This window comes from Sylvia atricapilla, chromosome Z, assembly GCF_009819655.1.
Source record: "Sylvia atricapilla isolate bSylAtr1 chromosome Z, bSylAtr1.pri, whole genome shotgun sequence".
Lineage (NCBI taxonomy): Eukaryota > Metazoa > Chordata > Aves > Passeriformes > Sylviidae > Sylvia > Sylvia atricapilla.
Genome location: NC_089174.1, coordinates 81,834,268 through 81,862,113, shown reverse-complemented (window position 1 = coordinate 81,862,113; position 27,846 = coordinate 81,834,268). Strand labels below are relative to the sequence as shown.

General features: G+C 35.4%; 1 protein-coding gene across 2 annotated transcripts in view; it reads right to left on the bottom strand.

Moving 5' to 3' along the window:
- The window catches only part of AP3B1 (adaptor related protein complex 3 subunit beta 1), a 155,437-nt gene that overhangs the window by 74,668 nt on the left and 52,923 nt on the right, over window positions 1–27,846 (bottom strand). For both annotated transcript variants that reach the window (XM_066340008.1, XM_066340009.1), the window contains exons 8-15: window positions 23,269–23,430; window positions 21,073–21,170; window positions 18,362–18,416; window positions 18,211–18,282; window positions 15,721–15,783; window positions 14,684–14,816; window positions 8,968–9,077; window positions 64–240 (exon numbers count right to left, since the gene is read on the bottom strand). In XM_066340008.1, coding sequence (XP_066196105.1) covers window positions 64–240; window positions 8,968–9,077; window positions 14,684–14,816; window positions 15,721–15,783; window positions 18,211–18,282; window positions 18,362–18,416; window positions 21,073–21,170; window positions 23,269–23,430 — 870 coding nt within the window. The remainder of the gene's footprint in view (window positions 1–63; window positions 241–8,967; window positions 9,078–14,683; window positions 14,817–15,720; window positions 15,784–18,210; window positions 18,283–18,361; window positions 18,417–21,072; window positions 21,171–23,268; window positions 23,431–27,846) is intronic.

The window sequence follows — 27,846 nt, the reverse complement described above, 5'->3', positions numbered from 1 at the left end:
CTATACAGACTGTACAAAACCTGCCACAACTCTAAATATACACAACGATGAGTTTAGGCTTACCTGCTTTGAATTTGTTAAATAGAGTTTGGCCCCCAGATTTAAGATCTGCAGCTTTACAAGGTCGTCCTCATTGGTGAAGCTCTTGGCTGTCTTCCTCAGAACATCTGGCGCGATCTTCGGAACCCGCTCGCAGTACTCACCAATGAGCCAGAGAATGCTGGCTCTGGCTACTGGAACCTGAGAAAAACATTGAGCACTCCAGGTTAACACAGCCACCAAGACTACCTCCATACCTGTGTTCAGTAACAAGTTAAACAAATTATTATTTAAAGACAATTCCCATGCAAGAAATGCAGCGTGAAATTAAACACAGCCACTGCGGCTGACTGAGTATTTGTACAAATGTAAGGTACTGATTCTGACCCAAAACCCATGCATCACAGGTTGATGATACAGAGGTACACAGAAGTGACATGTTGATGTCCAGAATACAAGCTGTTGAGATCTGGGAACACAGTACAAGCCTTCAACACGTGGCCGTGAATTCCTGCCAGCAGGTTATGGTAAACACATGTTGAAACAAAACAGAGCTTTTTTTTTTTTTTTTTTTTTTCCTGCATTCATACAGAAATGGTTTCCAACAGCACAACTTTCTCAAATCCTGCCTATCTAGTTTAAAAGCATACGAATGTCTTTAAGACTATTTCTAGCTTTTCTTCATTTTTATTCAAAATTTTATGACAATAAGATTTGTATTTTTGCAAATGTCCAAGACCAGTTGAATAGAATACTCATAATGTTGGTGAGACCGAAGATCAAAATCACAATTCACAATTTCTGAATAGGATCTACCATCATAACTGAAACACTCTGACTAAAAAGTTCACACAGGTCTTACCATTTTGGAGCTACTCAACAGTTATCACTCAAGTAGCTGGTAGTAGCAGCTTTTAGAAGAACTCCCAGTCTATGATGCCGAGTTCAGAAGCACAGCATTGCCAAAAACAGAGAGGAAAGGCAAAATGGAAAAGCACAGAAGGAAACAGAAGCTCATGCTCCATGCAGTTTAGCTAAAAGCAGTTAAGATTTAAATGAAATAATATGCACATACTCTTGTAAAAAGTGACCCAGCCTACATTACCTGGTGGTTGAGTTAAAAATTGCATCTGTATTACATACATCTCTGAAAACATTTTTGTCCTGCCTTGAGCAGAAGGAAGAAAGAATGCAATAAGAAAGTTCATAAGCATGTCTTGCATAGTGTCTACAGACAGTGGTGCTCCAACATTCTGAACAGGCTCTCGTTCCACAAATGTTGAAATGTCAGAAGAAAGACATAACTGTTCTAGTCTATCAAAAAACTGACCATAATTTAGAAAAAAGGAATGCTTCCACTGCAATTTCAGCTAATTTTATTGCTTTATCTGAAAAGATCAAAACCACTCATACTAACATAGTCCTTACACTACACAATGATCTTTATTAATAGGCTTACACTAATGGCAGGGTGAGTTTTGCTTTAGGTAAGACTCACAGGATATACATGCTTTAGAAATGCAGCACGGTGGTTCTCAAAGCATTAATTCTTAGTTACTTTTATATATGGTTTGATTACTTTTCTAGCATGTCTGTTAGAACATGCTAGAAAACATATTCTAACATGTTCTAATACATATGTTATCAATATATGAATATCCATTTCTCAGAACTACAATGGGAACCAACTATTATGTATCTTACTCAGTAATCTTGTAACATTTGAAAGTATTATTTATGAAAGTATATTCTAAATGGGTAAAATGGCCCACTAAGCCTAATAAGGAAATACTAATCATGCTCACAATTATTTTTAATGATTAAATGTGCTCCAAAAAGTTTGGCAACAACTCTGAATAAAGTCAACTTGACAATATTCGCCTCTGTACTTGACACGGTTGCAAATATATATGCCAACAAAAATATAAACAAGCATGTCATGGGCAAAACAAAGGACTGCCTCCACTGAAAGAAAAAGCACATCATGTATAGACAGAATACAGAGTCCAAAAACAACAACAACATGTCCTGTAAAGAAATAAAGGCCAATTCTGATAATGGGAAAAAAAATTAAGATACAGGTAACATAATATGTTGAGAGTGGTGTAACACAGTGACTTAGCATATACAGATATATGTAAATACTCATCAAAATACAGATGAATTCTTTTATGTGCCTTGACAAAAAAATTACATAGCCTTGGAATTTAGAGAATGAAGAAGATGAACTAGCTACTGAACAACTGCTACATATAAAAACTTTAAATGCAGTCAGAATATGTTAGTCTGCACAATGGTAAGACTGATGCTATTACTGTACTCTGATTTCAAAAGGGAAAGAGGTTATTTCTAATGTTCCAAAGGTTACACTGCATTAAGACCTCACACCCAATCTATTATTTTAAATTGGGCTAAAGAATAGTAATTGAGTGGTACATTAGATTTTCCAGTATTGGAGCAGTTCAAGTTGCCTACTGTACAGATAGATATCTCTAAATAAGAATATATAGGCAACTTCAGATTTCAGTTATGCTAGATTTATTTTTCTAAAATATTTCATTACAGACTTGTTAAAATACTAAAATTCTACAAGAGATCACCAAGTACCACAGTTTGAGCAGCAGCCTATCAGAAACATTTCTTTTCATATTGTTTTCTTTTTATAAAGCATAAATAGCTCACAGATCAATTTCAGTAATAGCATTAATAATGACATGGAAATATAATTATTGTACTTTTCCTAGTCAAGCTCAGGACTACACTTTAAAACCATAACAAAATGTATTTAAACGTATTTAAATAGTGTGCATTTAAGCACAATGTTTTACTCTTCAAGATTTTTTCCTCGTTTCTAAAATTAAATTATTAGAGTAACAAACCAGTTTTACAAAACTAAATAAACAAAGCTTCATTTGGAAAATAGTGACAATGGAAGTCAGAAATTTCTTGTGAGATTCTGCCTTTTAACCAGGTGGTTAAATTCACTATGTAAATACTGCATATATATTAAACACAATTTTGTGGCAGAAGAATCAATACCAATTAGAGACTTTTTGAATCAAACCCTGAGCAGAAGCCATTTTAATGAAAAGTGTATGTCGAACTGATGAACCCAATGTTTCTGTGTCACTGGATTCATTTGGGGTCAAAATCACACAATATTTTCAGACTTCTTTTTCCCTGTTTAAGTCTTACAGTTCTCAGCCATGTAATATCAAGTGCATGATCCTGCAGCTGTTGTTTCCAGGGCACTCAAAACAGCAAACAAGAAACGAAGCCCCTTCTAGACCTTCACTGCCTTTTCCAGTATAGCTTAAGTAGGGACCTTGAATTGACAAAAATGCAGGAAATAATACTTTCATTATTCAGCCCTGCTCTGCATTATCCTCAAAGGCAAACAGGATTGTAAATTACTCTGCCTGATGTTTTATTCCATATGGCCCAAGCAAGTGGTTAAGTGCACTTTTTAAGCCTTTAGTACCAGGAGGTAGTTTCTATTGCCATTTCAACCCATTACCTGTCTCAAGGAAAATAAATAAATGATTAAAAAAGAAAAACAAAAAAACAGCCAGACAAGACTCCCCTCAAAGCAAGACTCTGGTTACTTACAACAATTAGAGAAAGATATTATAAAGTCTTTACAGATTGCTCAAAGCAGCACAACTGGAAAACTACTGAAAAGTAGTTCAGTTCTCAGTATATTCACACAAAACACAGGGGTAAAGTACAACTTAAAATCACCATTTCTGGTTATTATATACTCATCTTGTGTATATATGCAATTATTGAATACATATTACAATTACTATTTGAATATTATATACTCAAGCTGTGTATATATACTCAGATACTGAAACTGAAAATGAAGTGTAATTTTCTGCATCCAGAAGAAAATATGCACAGCTAGCAATTTATTTAAATTTTACTTGGAATCCGAAATGGAAAAAGAGATAAAGTTGATCTGAAATGTCCAACTGACAGCAAGAAGAAAAGGTACATAGGAAAGAATAGGAGCAAAAGAGAAGTACCAGGTTTTTGTTTCCAAATGGTAGACCTTCAAGGACTCCTCTATTTTTTGAACCTCTACATATAAACTTCCTTTAAAACAGAATTTTTACCATTTACTCCATCTCTTTTACAGTGTACAGATTTTTAAAAAATGGTGTTCTATTCAAGCAAAATACTTGCCTCAAGTTCACTGTCCCTGGACACAGTTTCCCAGAGGCCACATATTCCTCTCAAAGTCTCAGCAACCACATAGATAACAGAGCCAGTATGAAAACTGTCAAATTATGAGCATTGTTCATTACATCATTTCTAATATAAAGGTTTAAAAATGCCTTATTAAAGTGTATCCTAGGTCAAAGAATGTAGCTAGAATCTGAAGCTTGCAGAACTGAAATACATACAAAGATATGGATGTCATACTCTGTGATACTTTCCCAACACTGCAAGAAAGGAGAACTAAATTAAAGCAAGTAAGTTGCCTGGTCTGTGAAGCCGTATCAGAAATATAGCTACAAGCAGTATTTATGAAAGACCAGAAAGTCAAGTTTGTTATCAGTGGATGAATGGACAGAGCAGTGTTAAAAACTATGAGTCTACTACTCTTGTAAGAAGAATCACAATCCAAAACAGTAAATAATAGCACTTGATTGCATCCATAAGTGACAAGATTTTCCTCAAATATTAAGCTCTTCAAAACATGCCACTAGCTATTTTTGCTATACATTTGCAATGTCTTATCCTGTCTTACTCCTCCTCATCTCTAGATCAGAAAACCCTTCAGACTTGTTTCATCTTTATGCTCATATTCTAGAAGGAACTAGGAATAAGTCTGTAATGAAAAACAATAATGTAAGAATTTGCCAACTATCAAAAGAAAAAAACTGCCTCAGCAGTACTGATTTTACCATTTTACCATTAGTAGTACTGTAAGAGAAAAATCACACAGCAAGTCAAGATTCCCATCACCCAGATAGCAGTCCTTACTGGATACAGCATACCATAATAAATTATTTTTCTAAAAAGAAAAAGGTAGGAACAAATTTGGAGATTACTGGCCTTAGAACATTAGGAACAGGACACAAAAATATGTTCTACACATACTGATGGACTCCAAGGTGTTTGTAAGGAAAAATACATCTCAGAATCACGATTTTTTGCAGAGTTGTAGAGTTGTTAACTCAGTCTTTTGCAGAAATCAAAAGGCAGGCAACATCAGAAAAGTGAAATAAAAAACACTAAACAAGCAGTATCACTATGTCATTGTGTAATATTTCTCCAGCATATCTGACTACTGTGTACACTTCTGGCCAGCCCACTTTAAAACCCACACCTCAGGGAAAGGCAAAGAAAAGATGGAATAGTTGATCAGAGATATGGAATATGAGCAGAAATTAGAAACTTTAGATTAGTAAGCATGATGATGTGGACATTAAACAGAAGCTTCCAGTAACTGGATGAGATGATACACTGGAGGTGAACCACAAGGAACTTCTCTTATCTTTAAAACCATTTCCCTAAAGTATCAGATTTTGTTGCTGCTGGAGATGAAACCCATTAAGACAGGTTTTAAACTTACCCTTCTTTAAATGGTTCTTTCCCATAAGTATATTTTTCAAACTTCTGTCACTCTAAAAGTTGTACACACAAAACTAATCAGGCCTACCTCAGAGTGCATATCTAACACAAACAAGCACCACTCCAATCTCTGGCTCACAGCTTAGCAAGTCAATCAACTGTAAAGCATGACAACATTATTAACACTTTGACAGCTAAATGGAAATATTTTCATGATTTTTAAAAATTTAAGTTTTAAGAGATCAAATTATTCTCTTGCTTAATGTCTTCAGGACACCATCAGCCATGTATTTCTCCATTACAGCTTTTGAAAGGTGTGAGGAAAGGAGCTGGAACACAGCTAGATAAAGCTGTACTATGCACATGTCCAAGTACCCAGCAAGTATCACACAAAATAGATCTCATAGATCTTTGCCTGGGCACCACCAGGATAAAAGTTTAAGGTACAAATCAAAACACACAAAAGAAGAAAAATAGCCACTGTTTTCAGAGATGCCAAAAATAATCAATCAAAGGAAAAACTGAAGAAGATCTGGTCTTTATCATACTTTAGAGTCAGTGCTCTACAGGAGTTCAGTACTTTTTAAGTGAACTTCCTAATACCTCTTATAGTTGGTCTATTTTTCTATAAATGGTATTAATACTTAGCTTCTTATTTAGATTTTATTTATTTTACAAGGCAAATTTGTTATCTTCTAAATGGCTTCTGTGGATGAAGAAGTTGAAAACAAGAACAAATATATTTCAGTAAATTAAATGACCTGAAAAAACACTGCTGTGAAAGATTTTTTAGGCACCTCAACATTGCCAATCACAATCTCAGGCTAGCACAAGTGAAATTTATAACAATATCAATGAGAAAAAAATCAGGCACAAATCCAAAAATCTATTTCACTGAATTTACACCAATGTTGCATATTTTAGTGGCTGTTTACTCTTGACTTGAACTAGATCATGACAGAACAATCAAAACATTTCTTTTTTCCTTAAAGGCTTTTCAATTTAATAGTGTTTAATTCTGTTAAGCACTTCCTTTTCATGCTTTCATCTGTGTAATGCACAATACTAAATTAATTTCAACTCCAAAGAGCAACAAAGAATTTCTTTGTTCACATTATCCCACCCTTCAGTTTCAAGCCCATTCAAGCTGCTTTTCCTACATCCAAATGCAAGAGTTGTTTAAAAACAGTGGTGTATTCCTATATAGAGCTATAGGGCAGGTTCTCTATGTTTCAATCCTAATACTTTACAATATGAGATGAGAGGCCAAGAAAAAAACCAAAAAACAACAATAAACCAACCAAAATGCCAAAAAGCCCTGTGCAAAGTAAGTATGTACACCTGTGTATAGAAGTATATACATTGTTTGTCAATGATGGTCAGGAACCCTTGATCCATGTCTCTGTCTTACAGCAGACAAAACCCAAGGCAATTGTGTTATGTCAACTCACTGCCACTTCTCCCAAAGTAAGATCAGGGTTTGAAGTACAACTGCAGATGTCAGGTACTCCAGTAATACTGTATTAGCTATTGACATCTCAAACTAATATCCCCAGTAATTAAATACTCATTCTGAAATGTGTACACTTATTCTTTACAGAAGTAAGGAGTAGAGGGTTTGGACTAGATGATCTTTACAGGTCCCTCCCAACCCAAACCATTCTGTGAAGGAATACATTCATTTTCAGACATAGTAGGGGCAGTCAGAAAAAATGATTCAGCATTCAAATTATAAATATGAACTTCATCAAAATATATTCTTTAATCCAAAATCTTCAACATAACAGGAAAAGTATGTATCTTAAAGTTATAACTTAAAAATGTCATAGAAATATATAAAATAATCACCTTGGAGAACCTACAGCTGCTTGTAGGTTCATGACTACATGACTAATTCTTTACCACCACTTCTTTGTTCATGAAAAAATGCCATGATTCAGAATCAGATTTTGATTTTTTCTTTATTCCAATGACTGCTCTAACACACAGACTCTTCTACTACTTAACATTTTCTGATATTCTGTACAATACTGGAAAACCAGAGAACACTGAAGTAGTTTAAAGACAGCATGTCTTTTCATCTTCCCCTTTATTTGACTTAAAAAAGGATTTTCTTTTCCTTAAAGCCTGATTTTAAAGTATTAATTGTATAAAATTGCTACAAAACTCTTTTAAGTTTTTAACAGAATATTTAGAAAAATAACTATTTTCTTTTGTAGAGTATGTGGAAACAAGATGCCAAACTAATTTGGTTAAGTGCCAGAACATTATTTTTGAGATTGTAATAATCCATCAAAATATTGCACAAATTTTCTGAAAATACGGGTAATTATTATATATAAGGTAGTACTTATTTTGATATGTAATTAGCAATAGTATCTTATTTTGGTATGAGCAATTCAGTAGAATTTGTTGTCCTTATATCAGTTACAAAGTGATTATCAGCTCTTAGCAGCTTAAGATTTATTTGATTTTGCAGTAAGCATGAAGGAAGAATACCATGTTTAGTTTTTCTTTTAATACTCCAAACTTTGCTGAAGTTAACTATGGAGAAATGAAGGTTCACTGATTTAGAAACTGTTCCATTATCATAAAATGTGTAATTTTATGAAATTAAACAGTTCTCTACAGAAAAATAATTGTTGACAGATCAAAATCTGACACCTTGGGTTAAGGACATAATAGATAGCTATTGGACATCATCTCTATACTCTAATTTAGGAGAGATAACTAAATGTTTTATCAATTACTGGGCTTGTGAAGAGAATTAGAGAACTAAATATTTGCATATCTAAAGGTCAATTAAATCTAAAGACAGTTAATAGTGAATAATTCAAAATTTAGTGTTAAATACCACAGAATCTCGAATACCCAGAAGATAAAAATGCAACTTCAAGATACTGCAACACACTCACAGCATGTCTGATACCATGGAAAGGTGAGGTAATTTGGCAAAAAAGATTTAAAATAAAACTTTCAAATTCCACTCCAAATCTTGAAGACAACTGGCTAATAGTGCTTAAGTTAACTGCTTATTTTCTTTTCAATTTACCCACTCCACATTCTAAACCCACTATTCATCCTGAAGTAACAGGACTAGCAATGCCCAACATTTCCAGGGATTTCTTTAAAAATAGCTTCCCAGACCTAAGGCACAAATTGGGCCCACCTGATAGCTTCACTTCCTTTCCATTAAGATGATGAAAAATGATATTTTACTTCAAAAATAAAAAAAAATATTTTGCATTTCTCTAATGTACTTCCATTTACAGCACAAATTCGAAGGAGATAAAAATCTAATTATCAGCTGACAAGACAAACAAGAGAGTGTGAACAAATACTCACTGTAATGTTATCCAGGAGTTTGGCCATATGCTTAATTATTTCACCATGGTGTGCCGGCTGGGTTTGCAGCAGTTTCTTAATGACAACAACGCTTTCAGCAACTACGATTTCTGTTTCAGACAAAACAAATTATTAATTTTAAAAGCATTTATGCAAAAGAAAAAGCCACAAATAATTGATTGTAAAAGATGTAAAAGCTTTCCAAATACGCTTCGCAGAACTGAATTATATTAATTTGGTAAAAAAAGTGGTAAACCATTCTACTATGTAATACAAGGTCAGCTTCCTGAATCAAGTTACAATCAGCAAAAAGAGGACACACATTCTAAATGTAAAAATACCAACCTAGTACATACTTGTATGAAATGGTTTTTTAGTGAAGCTGCAATTCATATTTTTCCTATAAAACTGGAACAGTGTAAAAAAAAGTCTGACTTTCATTAAAATTATGCATATTCAAAAGTAATTTGCAGTCTGCAATGAGAATAAAAATGCCTGCATTAAAAATAACAGCTCTTTCATACGCTAGAGAAATATCTAAACATCTCCTCTGCATTTTTTCTAAATGCAAAGAATGTTTCTGTGTTTAAACAGGTCTGTAACCCAGTCTCTAGTACATTCAAATGAAGCTTCTAAATAGCAAGCTGTTGTAAGATTCATGCCAAAGCCATGCACTGGAGTGCTTAATTACTGCAACAAGTAACATTCACAGCCTGATCAACTTGTATGAGATGTACAATTTCTGAAGCTGAAAACACCCCACATGAGCAGAGGCAAGCTTCTGTGCAAGAGTAAACTCACGTAAGGAAAGATGAAGAAGGCTAACTACCATTTGTTAAACAGAAGTGTTCCTGCATTTCTGTCTGAGTTAATCTGACACATGGAACATTCAGCAATCAAGCACGCTCAAGTTTCAGTAGAACAGAATGGGGAAGAGATGTCTAAATTAGGGGGTTTTTTTCTTGTCTTTTTTTCTTTTTTTTTTGAGAAAGCAAACTTCTTTATGGAGAAGGGCTTTCCCAAGAGCTCTGAGAACATCATTATACCATATGCCTCTGAAATGCTTAGATTTTGGCTTGTAGCTTTTTGTGTCATCTTTTATTTGACATGACATCTATCATTTTTCTAGACTAATTTCTTGAAGCAAGGTTAACATCTCAAGGTCTCGCACAATCCTACAGATCAATTTAATTTACACTGTATTTTGCCAGATATTAAAATAGGAAGCCAATTCTCAAAACTTGAAAATTGCAATATGGAATATTTATAGTGGGGAACATTGGAAAGGCAACTTTCATAATTCAGTATCTTGTGATACATTGAACAGATAAGAAAAAAAACCGCTGAACCCAAAAAAATGAATGGACATGAAGTCATATTTAAAAACACTTGTTGACAACATAAAACTAATCATGGTAATATCAACTGCAGTAGGTGAGATGTCACCATAGGAACTACTTTAATGCTATCTGTGGGAGCAAATTTCAAGGAAATAATCCAGAACTGTAAACAAATTGTTAATTATAAATGTAAACAACTGTAAACTAGTATGATTTTTTTACACAAGTCTAGACACTGGGGAAAAAAGCACAAACAAAATTAAAATGCATTTGTACCAGAATATGGACTGGCATAGTTATAAAACCCCATACTCCATGAGGCTTGCTTTGTGCACACAAAGGATACCAAAAATGAGCAGCAAATAAAAGATAAACAGTTAGGTAGAAAACCACAACCAATTTCAGCAGAATACTAGGAGGGGAGATGAAACTGACATTCTGAATATGCAGTAAGAAAATTTTAAAATGTAACTCCTACTAGAATTATCAAATAGGAAATCGCTGCAAGACAATGATAAATGAACACAAGAATTTTTGAAACAGTATAAATAATATCTCAAAGATTATAAAGAGTAAATTAAATTCTTAAAATAACGGTTGAAAATCACAGAAAATCTGAACAGGAATTCCTTTATCAATAAAGAAGAATCCATGGGGTACACCAGCAGCTTCAATTTTCAAGTCATAGTAAAATTCTTAGTTTCTTCTAACAATTTTGAAGTGATGTGGAATTGATAAGTAGGACAATCTCTGAAGACTCTGCAGCCTGACAACTTTCAAAAACTTAAAATACATTGAGTCATACACGGTTCCATTTTGTCAAATAATGATGCATACATAAAAAAAAATTAACAATGCCATAGACAGTAAATTGTGGAATCAAAGACTTTTTCCATAACAGGAATTTGGCTGCATTATAACAAAACCTCAAAAAATCATCTCAGCATGGAGTATATTACTGGAAAATGTTCAAAAGGTGAATTCTGAAATTCAACATTTGAAATCATTAATCTTGCATCAAATTTTCTTTCACTTACATTAACCTATCCTTGCAGCAACTTGAACACACAAGACTAATTTATCCACAGCCTACAGTTTGTATAACCATTTTTTCTAAAAGCACCAAAACTGCATCAACTGGTTTTGAACAGGATGCCACTTTGGTGGATGGCCCTTCCCTAAAAACATTCAAGGTCAGGTTAGATGGAGTTTTGAGCCACTTGGTCTGTGCAACGTATCCCTGACCATAGCAGGGAGGTCCGACTACACAAAATCTAAAGGTCTCTTCTAACCCAAACCATTCTGCTATTAGGGTTACTAACAAAGCTATGAGGGTTAAAAACAATGCTAAAAGGCAATCACTAGAGCTAATTACCCAGACATTGTCTGCTTTTCAGAACTAGCCGAAGTCTAAGTTTGCACTGTGTTAACTTTTCCATCCTTATAGCATAAATAACAAATCCTGGAAACTCTATTAATACATATAAAATGGATGCTACAAGTTGCTTTTCTTTTATGTCATTTTAGAAAAGATGTGTGCTAGTTACCAGATGTATTAACAGTTCCAGTAATTTTATGACTTATGGTTTTATATAGATTTGTAGGGCAAAAAATGTTTTAGCTATACATTCTACAATTGTGCCTACATTTGACCTGTAACTTTCAACAGAAAATGGAAGTAACCCACCTAAGAAAAACCTGCAGGATTTCTAGTATACGCAGTATAGTCAGACAAGAGACTTCCTATAATCCCATCTGTCTCTAAGATCTAAAACTACTTTTATGTCACAGTGGGGCCAGCAGTCAGTTTCAACTATTAATACAACTGCTTAAAGGAAACGCATTAGTCAAATGCCAAATGTCAAACTAGAGAAAGAAAATAACTTTTCTTTTTGTCCTTTCTTCAGCAGACAAGGAAGGAAAATAATTCTCAGCCCTCAACGTGTCTTCACAAAAACAGTCTCTTCAAGAGTCAGTCACGTTTAGCTTGTGATAATCATTTGCTAAGGTGTCTCATCACTGAAATTTCTAGTTTGTGTTGTGCTTCTGTAGTTCAAATGCTGATGAGGTTTTTTTCCCCACATACCAAAGCTTTCCTTAGCAGGGAAAATATGACTTCAAAATCTCCCTTATAAGCATGCAAAGAAAATTTCAAGAGCAGTTCTTGACAGAGAACTTTGTTTCTGGAACAATGCCCTGCCTCTCATCACCCAAGCTGCAGAATGAATAACTGTAAAGCTCTTGTGCCAAATATAGCCAAGATATCTTAAGCTGGGTTGTATTTTGAGTTACAGAACAAGCACATGGAATCAGAAGGCACTTCTCCCACGAGCTTGTTCTTCAGGATTTTGTTTCGGTTTAGTAGAATTAGTATGAGTATCTGTCTTCTGCACTCAAGTGAATTCTCCATAGTAAGAAAACAGTACAGAGAAAGCACAGCAGACTCTGCTGTCACAGACCTCAGAACCTGCTGGACCTACTACCTTGTGCTTCATGCTACACAAAGCAACAGGACTACTTCCAGGCTCCAAATGGCCACAAAAGAAGTAGCAGAGCAAACAGATTGCTTGTACACTTTAACAGTGTTAAAGCTGGGGGAAAGCAAGATTAACCAAGACTCTTAAAGATACTCTCCTACACTATGCTAAATCTCTTTTTTATTCCCTTACCATGCCAAAATTCTTATGTTCAGTAAGCTGTGACTATTGGTAATTTCCTGCCACCTGGGGAAAGGTACCAAGTAAATTATGCCCTTCTATTCATTCCTTGAAAGAAGGAATAAAGACACTGCATCTATGGTAAAGCAATTTGCCAGCTGCCAGGTTTAAAAGATCCTCAATATATCCTTTGCAGTCTTTCAGAACAGTAAGCACAAGAAGATAATTTTATTTGCTAGACAACTACTTAGAAACAGACATGAAAACTAATCTTGACAGGCCTTTATATACATGCACAAGCATATATGTGTATATATATACATATATATACATATAGAATTAATCTGAAGAAAATATTAAATTGACAATCTATGGTAAAAGAAAAAAAAAATCCTTTCTCCTCTTTTCTTGGTTCCTCCTTAGCAAAACAAAAAGCAAGAAAATAGAAAGGATTGTTAAGTAACAAAAAATTGTATTCTGAAGCAACAGTTTTATTATTTCATTTAAAACAAAAGAAATATGGGATTTGTACATGCTGAAGGAAGCCTACTCAGAGGAAGACTGCTAGAAGAATCAGGCAACCTCAAGAACAACCTTTGAAGCTTGTATTTTTCCTGTGGTTGTTGCTGAATATAATACAAGAAGGTGCACTGTGCAGACATGGCTTTGTAACATGATATGGGAAGATACTTTAAACGTAGTTGATGACCAGAAAGGCTTAAATAGAAATAAGATCTACAGCACTAAAAAAAGGAAGTCACATATATTAAAAATACAAAGCTATACACGGAGGCCACTCTACAATTTCTGATATGAGATGAGGTGGTTGAGAATGCCAATTCAGTTCATAAAACAAGTAAGAGAAAGCTCTATGTGTATTAATGGGTCACTGTCCAAATATGTGCTGCAAAAATGATGTCCCTAATAAAGGCCTTCTCGGGATTACCATGGAAAAATATGTGGATGAGATACAGAGCGGCACTAATGCTGCTTTTCAAAGCTCAGAACAATGTCACCTAAGTTCTTTGAAGTATTTTAACTACTCCAAGACACTCCAAAATTATGGTTTTGCTTCTTCCTGACATTATTTATTAACACATATTACTGACTTCATATGAAATAAGAACCTACTATACTCATTGGTAACTAGTAAGAGTATACAATATTATTAGGTATTGACTTATGCTGCTATACTCTATTTGACTTTATCCACTCCTTGTTGTGTTCCTTAGAGATTTTAAACTTTGTTTTGCTATCCAAAAAAACCAGAACGATAGAATACAAAATCAAGCCAAATTTGGTGCCATATTTCCTAAAATCTATTCAATATGTGTTTTCAGTTAGGCATTGATGCACTACCAAAAAAAAAATTCCAAGCTTTCAGCACCCTCTACAGGCTAACTGCTTTGATGCAACTTAACTTTTAAGTAACTATTGCTACCTACAATAATCAAAACAGCATAGTTTAATAATCACAGCATTTTAAGAAAAAGTAGGTAAGCATGTAATTGGGGGCCACAACGAATTAATTTCTCTAATAGAAGAGAAAGTAACTACGCAGTGAACAACAGAACCTTTGAAAGTGCAGGACATTAATCCAGTTGTGTCAGCCAAATTCAGCTCTTGGTCCTTGACGTAATCTGAAGCTTTGTGTGGTTCTCTCTAAGAAAACTTTTCATGCCATCAGCTACCCATAAAACAAAGAGAACTTTGGCTTACCATCCCTGTTGGACAGCAAACAGACGAGGCCATTAAGGCATGTGTCAGTCACTTCAGTGATGTTGGTTGCACACCTGCCTATAGCCTGAATCGTAGCTGCAGCAAACTGCTTATCTTGGCTTTTCACGTAAGTCTAAAGAAACAGGATTTTTGTTAGTCAGCTGTCAACCAAAGACTTACCATATTATTCTCATGATACAGGCATACTGGATGATAAATTAAACTTAGAAAGCTATGTTGCACATTAGAAGCTATAATTTTTCACCTCCTTGTCACTTTTAGAAGACATTTTCTTGCAAGCTTTGGTCACCCATGGCCATGCAAACCTCTGATTTCAAGAAAACTGGGGCAGAGGGCAATTACCCAAAAATAGCCATTCGTTTGTGTGCCAGGTTGGAGGAGCTGATGAGCTCTCTCTTCAGAGAGGTTTCCGTTCATTTAACTAGGAGCATCTGTGAAAGTATGAACAACCTACCTGCCTGAGAATCAGTACTTTTCACAGAAATCCCGCCAGAGAGCTGAAGCAATGCAAATAGATGTCACAAGCAAAGATGAAAGAAAGAAGGACAGACACTGTTTCACAATATAGGCAGAAGATCTTGCTGATACATGAAGATATTGGAGACAATAAATATTATTTCATCAAATGACTAAGGGAAATGAGGTTTGGCAACAAATGCTAATGGCCAAATACAGCTAAAATTAAGACCCTATCATACAGCGACTTACAGTGTCAGTCAAGTTGCTGGAATTTGTGTTTAAGTATATGGAATGATTGAGTTTTTCTCATCAATTTTTCCCCTTTTTTTTTTTTTTTTTTTTTAGTAGCTGGAAGGAGAGTGAGAAAGAAAATATTTGAACTCCTTTCCATATACAAATAGCTCCCTTATTCATTATGGTATGAGATGGTTTAATTTACATTTTTGGAACATTTCACTCTCAAAAATACTTAAACTTCAAAAATTTAAGCCTAGGAGAAACATCCAACAATGGAAAAAGAGATCACAATTATAAAAAGAATACACTCTTGCACAAACCTGAAATTCTCGAAGCAGAGTTGATATGTTGGCTTCATTTGCTAAATTTGTCAAGATTTCAAGCTACAAGAAAAAAAATCCAGACATGCTGTCAAAAGTTAAAACAAAATATTATAAACAGTACCAAAGGTACACTAGTCTTTAACTGTATATAAAATATATTTTAAAAATACCACTCATAATTCCACAGAGTATACCAGAGATCAGCACAACTGGTAGCACCACTGCACCCAGCAGGCATATTTTCCATACAAGTACTTGCAAAGTTTACAAATCAGGACTCTAGGGTTCAGTGACACATTTTTTATGAGCCCAAGGTTTAGTGTTTCATTGCATATGAAATGGGCTTGAAACACTCCTATCAGCTTTCCAGTGTTATACAACAGGCGTTAACATATAAGAACCACACAACAGTGTAAGAAGAAATAACAGATAAGAGAAATAAATTGCCCATTATATTCACATGAACCATAATAAAAGACCCTTTACACTCAGGAAAAAAACCATTTGCAACTATGAGATTTCTCAGATCTTATTCAACACAAACAACATCAGACTCTGGAAGCCCTCCTCTTTGTTCCTGGTGAACAAAAGGATGATACACAACATTTGGCATATATGGTTAACATGCTATGCTTCTAGACTGTTTTAAATTGGAATGAAGTAAACTCAAAACACAACCTTGCCTCTCCAAAGGGAAATTACGCCTCAGAAATATGTTGGTATTTTTTGACTTGGAGGGATCCAGAAAAGGATACAGCCCACCTGTACTTCAAAACAATTTCCTAAGACATACCACTAAAGGATCTGAAAGGTATGTATCTAGAATAGCACAGAAAGCAAGAGGATAAATAAAAAAAGAAACAGGCAAGAGAAAAGGAGATTATTTCATAGTACCAGGTAGCTATCAATGGAATATCACGAATATCTTCACTGGCCTTTTTCACGTATGAACCATCAAAGTAAGGAGAAGACACATTATTAGAGCAAGAAGTTTCATAAAAATCGTAAAACGAAGTTTTCAACTGTTGCTACAGTTTTCAGGGAAATGAAGACAAAGGCTGACTAAGAAAAGCTGGGTAAGAGCTCCAAATAGTAGAAGACTGATTATTAAAACAGAAAAAAAAAAAAATCAACATGTCTGCAATGTAATGCTCATAATCGGGAAAAAAACTTAACTGTCTAGAAAACGATAGACCCTGAAATGATGAAAACTAATTATAGCTCAGAATTAGTGATTAAAATAGGTGACGGTGAAAATACAAGGTCAATGCTAACCAGTGATCAAAAAAGTGAACATGATGTTGAAAAATAAAAAACCCATAAATCCAAACAGCACAGGAGATAAATTCAAATTAATTACTGCCATGAGTCTCATAATTCTATTTTGAAACAGGTAGGTTTGAACTACAAAGGTAGAAGAGGGAGAAAAACCCAAGATTTTTTTCATACGTAAAAGTTTTGGGTCTTTAAATTTTTCAGCTGTCATGAAAAAAAGAGACAATGAAAGGAAAACCCACAACTTCTACTTCTCCACTTCTTCTCCAATATGTTATCAATTAATATGGGAATTTAAATATATCAACTTTCTACTATTTTTGACTGACTATTCTTGGATAATAGTAAGGCATTCATCACAGTATTCCTAAAATGTAGAAAATATCTTTTTGCTTCCAACTGCCTCAAATTTACTTAAGTCTTATTGTTGATATAAAATACAAAACATATATTTAATTTGTATATAAACATGATACTTTTGGCATAGCCATCTTGGACTACACCACTCTTGCACTTATAATGTAAATATAATATGCATGTAAAATGAAGATAAGGAAAAAATAATGTTTCCTTCAGAAAACTACCTTCCACTCCTACACACAAGTGCCTATGACAATCTAAAGCAAAACAAGAGAAAAGGCACATAATAGTAGACACTTTTTTATCCATTGTTTTGTCAAGGATTTCACATTTGTTAAAGAATAAGTAGAGAGAAAACAACAAGGCAACAGCTGAACACATGCATTGAGATGTGGCCTTGAGAAAAGCCTAAAGTACTTCTCCTGTCAAATGCTAACTTCAAAGAAAATTCAGGACTCAAACACTGCCCTATTTTGTACAGGGGAACAGATTTAAACTCTTTTTAAGGTAACAGTATTAAAGACTCTTTTCCTCCCATGAAAGAGACAAACTCTCCATGTTAGAATGCCTGGTTGAAAAAAAAATTATAATGCTCTCTTATCACTGAAAGGTCCTAAAAGCTGTAGTGGAAAATACAGCCACTCTTCCACCTGCAACATGGTAATGGGAACTTTCAGACAGCCTGACAAGCCTGAAGGCACCTTGTGGACTTAACTGAAAGCTTCAATACTTATTGAGATAAAGAAACAGCACAGAATTACCTGTGTTCTATCAGTGAAAAACATTTTACTTTCCTGTTGCAAACTGCTTAGTCCAGCAATATATAGAAAAAATTGCCTTTAATAAACTCACCTTGAGTGTTTTGATCATAGTTGGATCAGTTGATCTAACATAGAAACTCTTCAGGTAAGGTTCAAACATGCCCTGAAAATGAGAACATATTTAAGTAACCCTCCTCTGTCTCATATACAGTGTGATCTAAAAAATTCTAAGTAGGATATACCTTTCTCTGAATTGACATAGTGGCAATATTTTGCAGGACAATATACTGCACCTCCCTAGAATGTGAAAAGAAAAATAAGAGTCATTCCACAAAATTACTGATACATAGAATAACTCAACAGCAAAGAAAGTCCAAGTCTATTTAAACATCAGGTTAGTTATACATTTGTTTTGGCACAAACATGGAAGGCAAAGCTTATTGTCAACTGCTAACTTCACCATTTGATTTACAGAAGACAGCTGTATGATGAAACCAGGGTGTCATCTTTCAAAGCTCCAATATGCAAAAATACTCACTGACACCAATGCAATGGTGCCTTTTTTAGGCCTTGGGTATTTATTCAAACCAGAATTACATTAATCACTTTTATATAATGGAAATAGCTTACAAAAACAGCCTTACATTTCATCTACCTTCTTTAAAGAAATATTTCAGGATGACATAGCTGAGAACAAAAATACATGGGCTTTATCTGCAGTGTTGAAATAAGTGCATTGATTACAAGAACAGTTAATGCTTGCACAAGTAGCATGAATTGAAATGACTTCTTTTCTCTTAAGAATTTTTCTAAAAATTCTCAAGGATTCTCAAAAATTCTCAAGATCTCAGGACCTGGATCTCTGTGACTCAAGGATATACAATGGCAGATATACACATCTATAAAAAATGAACACTTTTACATAATAGACTTTGCAAGAGATAAGACAATAGATTTACAAAATATTCTACAAGAAATATTAAACATGCTTGGAGAGGGCATTCTCATGATTAATGTATGAGTTTAAAAGCCTCCACATGACTGAGCAAAAAGAAATCTGGGTACTAGTCTGAAGCTTTTAAAGTGTACCAATTGCTTAAAAACTAAGTAATAATTCACAAACAATTTTTCTGAAGCATGAGTGCTCACATCCTTACATGCTACAAATCTCATCCTAATAGAGAAATCATCATACCTATTATCTCCTCTTACTCAAAACTGTCTAACAGCCCTAAAGTAATTACAGCTGTTGCTTACAAAGAAAAGTGATAATAGAGAAGTACTTAAGATCTTTTAAACCTATTTTATGCAATTCTTACATAGGTGCATGGCAATAGTCAGCTACACATGATGAAACAAGACTGGAAATTGCTATGAGATGCTCTTTCGGGCACTCTCACCCTAACTAGATTATAGCTTAGTTGACATTAATTTAAAGGCCACAGGCAAATAAATTCAAGGGCAAGCTGCAACAGCTTATTTCAAAGGGGCTTTAAAAGCAAAAGTGTTTCACCCAGAATGGTAACAGAGAACAGAAAAGCTATTCAAGACAGAAAAATCAGAAGACTAGTGCCATTTAAGGTATTAGTTGGGATACAGGAAAGAAGTGACTTTTCCTTTAACGAAACCTGAGGATAAACAAGCAATAAACCACATGCAAATAATACTTTCAACCTGTGAGTATAAGTTTAACTCCATACATTATGTGCCAATTGCTTCAGTCACTTTACTTATCTTTGCATAAAGAGAATGGGAAGCATACTGTACTATAAAGCCAAACACAAAAATAATAGTGATTTGTTCTTATCTGAAAAAAGAAGAATGAATACCTAGTCCCATTTTACTTCTTTACAAACTGCTACACAATAGAGATATTGAGCTGCAGAACTTCTAAAGAGAAACAGCTCTTTGATGGCAGGGCTTAAAAAATTCAAGGGATATCGAGGATGAGTAATCTTGCCAGACAAAACAAAAGTGAGTTTTTTTCAAAAAAACCCTTATGTCTGTTTGACATAACTGATTTAAAAAGTAAATTATTTTCACAGTGAGGTTCTAGTAAAAAAAAAATTACTTTAAAAGTTATTCTAAAAACAATTAATATTGTCTCATGCAAACCTTTCAAGGCTCTTCAAACAAATACACGGAAGTTCAACATCTAAAAACTGTATAGAGAGGAAAAACACTTCTGTGCAGCAAATATTGGCAAACTATGCAAAAACTATGAAATACAAATGAAAAAACAGCACTAACAATCTATGAAATGTAGGTGAGAAGACCTTTCACAGAAAGGCAGACAAAATACTATTGAAGACGAAGTCAAAACAGAATGTACTGCATTAAATATAAACTTGTTCTTAAAAAAACATCCGAAGACTAAGGAAACACAGAAGACGCAGCAGTATCAAGTGGTATTATCAACTTTAATACATATGCTGTCTTGTTCCCCTGAGATACTCAAAGTTCACTGGACACAGTCCTGAGTACTGTGCCCCAGGAGACCTTCCCTGAGTAGGGAAGTTGGACTAGACAATATCCAATGATCCCTTGTAAACTCACCCATTTTGGGTTTTCTGTTACAGTGCAGGGAAATAAAATATACATCAGAAGACTTCTTTAGTGTTTAGCAAGATAGTATGGAATCCAACAGAACTAAATTTCCAATAACTTTTAAAAACTCAAGGTATTAAGCAAACCAGTTAGTACTGATTCTATTTAAACACTAAGCAGCCATGATTCTTGTCAGAATAAAAATCACAGGAATGAAACACAACAACCAATGATCCCTGGATGGGATACCAAAAATGATGGAATTACTTTTAGTGATCCTCATTTGTTGAGTGAATGTGAGTATTACAGGACAGTTTCAAAATCAAATTAATTGTGTAACAGTTCCATTCTTATAACTAAGGCTAAACAAACATGTACAAAGATGTAAAGTATGGACTTGACCTACCTGTTACTACGGAGTAAACGCACCAGTGACTTAGAAACAATACCAGCTTCAGATTTTGGTGCCAAGTGCCAGTAAAGCTGTGCAACTGCCATTACCACCTAAAGGAAGAGCAGCATAAATCATCATTGATATCTACTACATTTGCTTCAGACAGACCTGCAGGACTACCAGCTCACTCTTCTTCAGAAAGTAAAATGAATAGCAAAGTGCAAATCAGCAAAGCAGACTGAGGAAGAACATTGGAATAAATATATTTTTACTAATTAAGTACCTTTACTTCCTCCCAGTATTTACTGTATGCTATAATAAATAGAAGTTCCTAATAATAGGGACAAAGAGAAAAAGCGGTAGGTAATTTAAATTACAAACACTGTGATACCATCCTTGATAAATCAGTATTGCTAACATCAGCTGTACAAAGTAATGAAGAAATATGTTTTACAAGTTTTTCTAATGTGCTTTTCCTTTATTACTACATGTTCAATATCACCTTTTATCTAGCTTCCACTCAAAATCTTTTATTCCATTATTCTATTATTCAATTTATAAAACAATAGCAGCCTTTACTGAAAAATTCTGAAGTATCAAATCCAAGAGAAAGTAAAAGCTACAGGGTTGTACACCAACATCCTGGTTTACAAAATTCAGAGGACTGAGACATAAGCAACTTAAACCCCATGCTTTTTCTTCTCAAAATTCCTCATAAAGAGAAGACAAAATATCATCTTTATGCTAGTGAGTGTCATGTCACAACCTTTCCTACAATAGTGTCATGATCAAGTCTCTGTTTCAAACAAAACAAATCATAGAGACTGGAAGTTAAGCCCTCATGGTAACACTTCACTTGGTATCTTAAATCTTAGTGCCAATGAAACAAAAATTCTTATCCAACAATAAAAAGCAATTAAAAACACCTAAAGCCAGGAAATAACTTTGAGATTTTTCGCAATATATCACAAGTATCTTTTACTGCTGTCAAAAAATACAAGGTCATACAGAAAGCCATTAATTAAATTAATTGCAGGTAAATTCTGTGAATAGTATGAATAGCAATTCAAAGTAGCATAATTTTGATAACACTTTTTGAAGTATACTTTAACATCTTAAGTTAACTTTAATATCAGAAAGTTAAAGAACATTATGTGAGAATCAATACCATATTTAATAAAGAAAATTATTTTGGAATGAGGGCAATAACTAAGTGAACCTCTTCGTGAAGTGGGATGGCAAGCATATCAAACATACTTGTTCTTTGCACGAAATTAAGAAATATCACAGACACTAAACAGTGATTTTTAGCAAAAAGTTGTAAAAATTTAATCAACTTGTTTCCAAAGTCTGCTGGGCTGGCAGATCATAAATGATTTTGAGAAGAGTCGACATGAGTTAGAGTCTCAAAATACATTTCAATGGAGAACCATAACCTGATCTGTTTAGCGTACTAGGAATAGGTGGCAAGGTGACTTAATCATGGTGCAGTAACTTTTTGCAGTGCTATGAATATTCATTATCACTGGAAGACTTTTCTCATAGTACGTCTAGTCCTGATTAACAGGACAAGCTGAGGTTAGAAGTAACATTCTGTGATCTGATTAACATCACAATGATTCATCATGAGCGTGGCTTTTTCCAGTTCTAAAAAGTTACCTGTGTATTAAAATCTTATGGAAATTATCTAGCATACTATACTTATAATGCCATATCTAGCCTGGAACCCTGCCAAGACAACAGCTCTAGAAATGTGGTATACAATTGTCTACTTTTAAAATGTGAAACTCGAAAGAACAATGATGAAAATTAATGAATCAGTAACAACTATGATTTTCTTTGTAGATATGTTCCATTAAACTGTGCCAATAAACTGTACCAGTTTGTGTCATCCTAACTGCTGACAGTTTTAGCACAAAGAGCTCCCTATGGTAGAGTCAGCACATGCTATGTAAGTTGGATTCAAATGCTCTCATACTTTCTTCTAGTGTTTTGTTTGTGTTATTTGGAGCACATATCACGATCAGTTTAGGTGTTTCAACTTATAAGCTAAGTTAAATTCAAAATAGATCCATCACACTTCTAGAGTTACTAAAGGATATTTTCACCAGTTTTAAAGAGGTGTAGATTTTACTCTTCAATCTTTTAAATTTTCTAAGAACAGATACTTGTAGTTTAACACTTTAGTCAAAAAGGAATTTGTCATACAGCAGCATTGCGGCTTTGAAGCAGGGGCTTTGTATTTCGTAACAGCATCCTGTGATCCGGGTCCATGGTATAAGTGGCTTTCAATTTCTGATCCCTCTCTTTCTGATCTTCATCAGAGTCATAGAAATTATTTTCACTATATTCATCCACCACTTCATCAACCTACCAAAATACAAAATGACAAGAACATATATTGAATATTTGAATTAACAGGTTGTATTTATTAAGGAAATAACATACAACAACACAGTTTCATGAAAGATTTATATATGCTTTTCAAAACTAGCTTTTGGCTTTTCCTACCCATTTGCTTGAAAGAGTAGATGAACTGACATGAAAAAGAGATTAACAATATGTACAAAATTTCCTTAGAAATAATTTGTACTGACAATTGAAATAACTTTAATATTACTCAACAAACTATTTGAGGTACGCATATGGCCTTTTTTTGGACTTAAAGCCTATGATCCTAAATTGACATTTCTGGAAAATAACTGGAAAAGAAAAGAAGACATAGGTCTTCAGAACACTTGGCTAGGCTGCATGCCTAGGTCAAAACTCAGGTGTAGTGAAAGAATCCATAAAAATGTCTTCAACAGAGGTAGGAGGACAGGGAGGGAGGAAAGAAGTGACAATGAATTAAAATTGTAATTTTGTTCGGGTTTTTATTACCATTTGGAAGGACACTGAAATTTTTAGAAAGGAAAAAATATGAAGGGAAATTTCATTACTTGATATCAATTTTGCTCTCAGTGTTTTACAGGATGTTTAACAAATTCATAGATTTTTATGCAACAGCAACTGAAGCACTTCAATTTCCTTACTTCTCTTCCCACAGTTCTTCTTGGTAGTCACATTCTAAACTAAAATCTCAGTATGCTATATCAAGTCCACTGGTAAATGAATTTTTCCCTTGCCTACAGGACAAGGCAACGTGAAAGGAAGTTTCCCTATCCCAGTGCATCAAAACCTGCACTGAAGAAGCTTCCTCTAACAGGAGGATAATTCAATCTTCATTGATTCAGTCTTCAATATCCTTGCCTTGACTATGACAAGACATGCAGATCAGTACTATTGAATTCAACAGGAATATTGGGTTTGAAACAGTATTTAATTCATTAATAACTGTTACAAATAAACAACCTGAGCTATCACATTTCTGACTTCCTGTTTTTAAAGAATTGTTTGTTTGGAACATACTTGGAGGAGCAGAGTTCCAATAAAGAGCAGCATATGCCTCTTATGGAAACACTTACTTTGAATCCGATTTAGGTCCTTCTTCATACTCCAACAGCAGAAGTATTAATTTGATCTTCTCAAAAACATTTATTTTATTGCAATTTTAGAATATTCTTTTTTTTCAGATCTGCTAAGATCTGGTAGGAAAAAATTATGTTCCAGACAAAGAATGATGACAATACCCAGGGAAATTATTTTAGTGAACTGAAATTCATCAAAATCAAGTCGATGAACTCCTAATTATTTAAAACTTGTAGTCACAAGGACCCACTAAGACAAAGAGTACACATAACATTGCATGATTTGCATACTGTGGTGGAGAGGAAAAGTATTATATACGAGTCAGAAGACAAGGTTAAAAACCTGCAGCTCCTTGGTGTACAAGAATTGTTACTTCAAATTCTATTAATCATCCCACACATGGAGAACAGTTCCCACACAACATGAAAACACTCAACCACCCAAAATGCCTTAAGCCTCAAGCTGAGCTACTGACTATATTCAATGTCAGAAAGATACAAGTGTAAGTTTAGAATCATAATATTATTTAGGTTGGAAAAGATCCTTCAGCTCATATGTCAAACCATTATTCCAGTACTGCCAAGTTCCCCACTAAACCATGTTCTGAAATGCTATGTCTACGAGTCCTATAAATATCTCTAGGGGTACTGACTCTACCCCTTCACCAAGCAGCCCATTCTAGTGCTTGACAACCCTCACCGAGGAAATTCTTTCCTAATATCCAATCTAAATCTTCCTTAGTACAACTTGAGGCCATATCCTCATCATGTTGCTTGACGGTAATCTGGCTACAACTTCCTTTCAGGTCATTGCAAAGAGTGATAAGCCTCCTTTCCTCCCAGCCACTCTCTACAGGAATCATGCTCCAGACTCCTCACCAGCTCTGCTGCCCTTCTCTGGACTCACTCCAAGACTTCAGTGCCTTTTCTATCACGAAAGGCCCAGAGCTGGACACAGGATCTGAGGTGTGGCCTCAGCAGTGCCCAGCACAGGGGGACAATCCCTGCCCTGCTCCTGCTGCCCACACCATTGCTGACCCAGGCCAGGATGCCATTGGCCTTCTTGGCCCCCTGGGCACAGCCTGGCTCATGTTCAGTCACTGTCACCAGCACCCCCAGGTCCTTTCCAGCCCCTCTGTCCCAGCCTGTGGCCCTGCCTGGGGCTGTTGTGAGCCAAGGGCAGGACCCAGCCCTGGCCCTTGTTGACCCTCACACCACTGGCCTCAGCCCATGATCCAGCCTGCCCACATCCCTCTGCAGAGCCCTCCTGCCCTCCAGCAGGTCAGCACTCCACCCAGGCTGGTGTCACCTGCAAAATGCCTGAGGCCGTGTCAACCCCCTCGTCCAGGTCATCAATGGAGGCATTAAACAGGACTGGCACCAGCAGTGAGCCCAGCAGCGAGGGGAAAAGCACTGGTGACTGAACACCATCTGGATGTGACTCCGTACAACACCACTTCTCTCTTGGTCTGGCCATCCACCAACTCTCTTAACCAGCGAATAATACAGGCATCCAAGCCACAGGCTGCCAATTTCTCCAGGACAGTGCAGTGGAAAACATTCACAAAATCTTTACTAAGTTCAGTTAGACAACATTCACAGCCCTTCCCTCATCTACAAAGTGGGCTTCTCTATCATACCAGGAAATTAAGTTTGTCAAGCAGGATCCACCTTTCACACATCCACACAGGTTGTCCAGCATGTGCCATGTAACAGCACCCAGGATCACCTGCTCTGTATCCTTGCTAAGGATAGCTGACGTCAAGCTGACAAGCCTGACAGTTACCTTGAACCCTCTGTGTAGACGGATGTCATGTATTTGCCAAACTCCAATGAAACGGGATCTTCATGGTTAACCAGGACTGTTGGTAAATGATGGACAGTGGCTTAGGCTCCTGTAGTCCTCACAGACCTAGGAGTGTGTAAGTGGTGTAGCACACTATTTGCCCTTGGATCATGGGGGCTTTATTCTTCTCCTCTTCCTCTCTGTGTTACAGATCAGAGGCTGAGTACCTCAAGAACAATTTGTTTTGCAACTACTGCCTTCTTTGTTTCAGAAAAGGCACCTCAATCATTTCCTCATCCTTAATACTTTATTTCCTGCTGTAGTTTTGCTGGCCCACCTTCGCACTTCTCCCATGATGAAATGCTCTGACATTCTGTGATCACAGTGAGCCTCCAACCATCACATCACATCACCCACCAGTCGTTCTCTGTTCACAAACAACAGTTTCAGCAGGGTGACATCCCTTGCTGACATCCTGACCAGGTGGATCAGGCTTTGTCTTCCAGAAACCTCCTATACTGGTTCCTCTCCACTGTATTGTATTTCCAGCAGACATCTGGTAAAAGGAGAATGAAAACTATCTACTGTGAGACATCTCTCACCTGCCCGTAGAATATTTCACCCGCCTCTTCAACATTTTATCTTCCTCTTCCAACTAGCTCAGAATTCTGCATTTACCCAAGTAAGCAAGTCTGTTTTAGCATTCACTAGGTTACTCTTACAATTTCTGCTATCACTGCCTAGCTTATTTCTATATAGAACACAGTTCAACGATTCTCTTCACTCATTTCAAGCCTAGATAGAAAACCAGAAACTGAACTGAGACACAATAAACTACTGCCAAAAATTCAGACCACCAAGGCAAAACTTCATCTTAAGACACCTAGCTGAACTGTTGCTCTGTCTCCAGATAAACCTTGCAGTACAAGTACTGAAGCCAGTGCTATAGAAATAGACTGGAACAAGCAGTATTTCTCTTCTGAAGTGGCATAGAACTAGTTTCAGGGGCGCAAGCACAAGCAAAGCCTCTTAGTTCTTACCGAAAGGGAAAGCCTTGTGCAGAGACCCTAGACAGCACATCCATGCTCAAAAATAGTGCTATTGTTGGTGTTCTGGAGAAGAAAAGCAACCAGAGCAGCATTACACTGATACTGGGCCTAAATCTTGAACTTCAGACAGAAAAAGAAGGCATGAGTAGGGTATAATGGAGATAAAAGTACTAATAACATTAATATTTTTCCTGTCAGAAGTGAACTGAAAGTAAGACTCTTACACTGGGAGATGAAAGTCCATCTGTTTTAACTATTAATTAAACTATTTAACTAATTAATTAACTACTGAATCAACAACTGACAGATGATTTCCTACGCACTTATTCTCCAATCTTCGCTGTCCATAGTGCAGTACACTAGACTGTGGAATATGCTTCTTCACATGTCCATGAAAAAATGCTAAATATAGGTGACACTCAAATTTTACTTCCACAGATGTCTAATTAGAACTCAAACTGATGATAACCAGTACATATTAGCA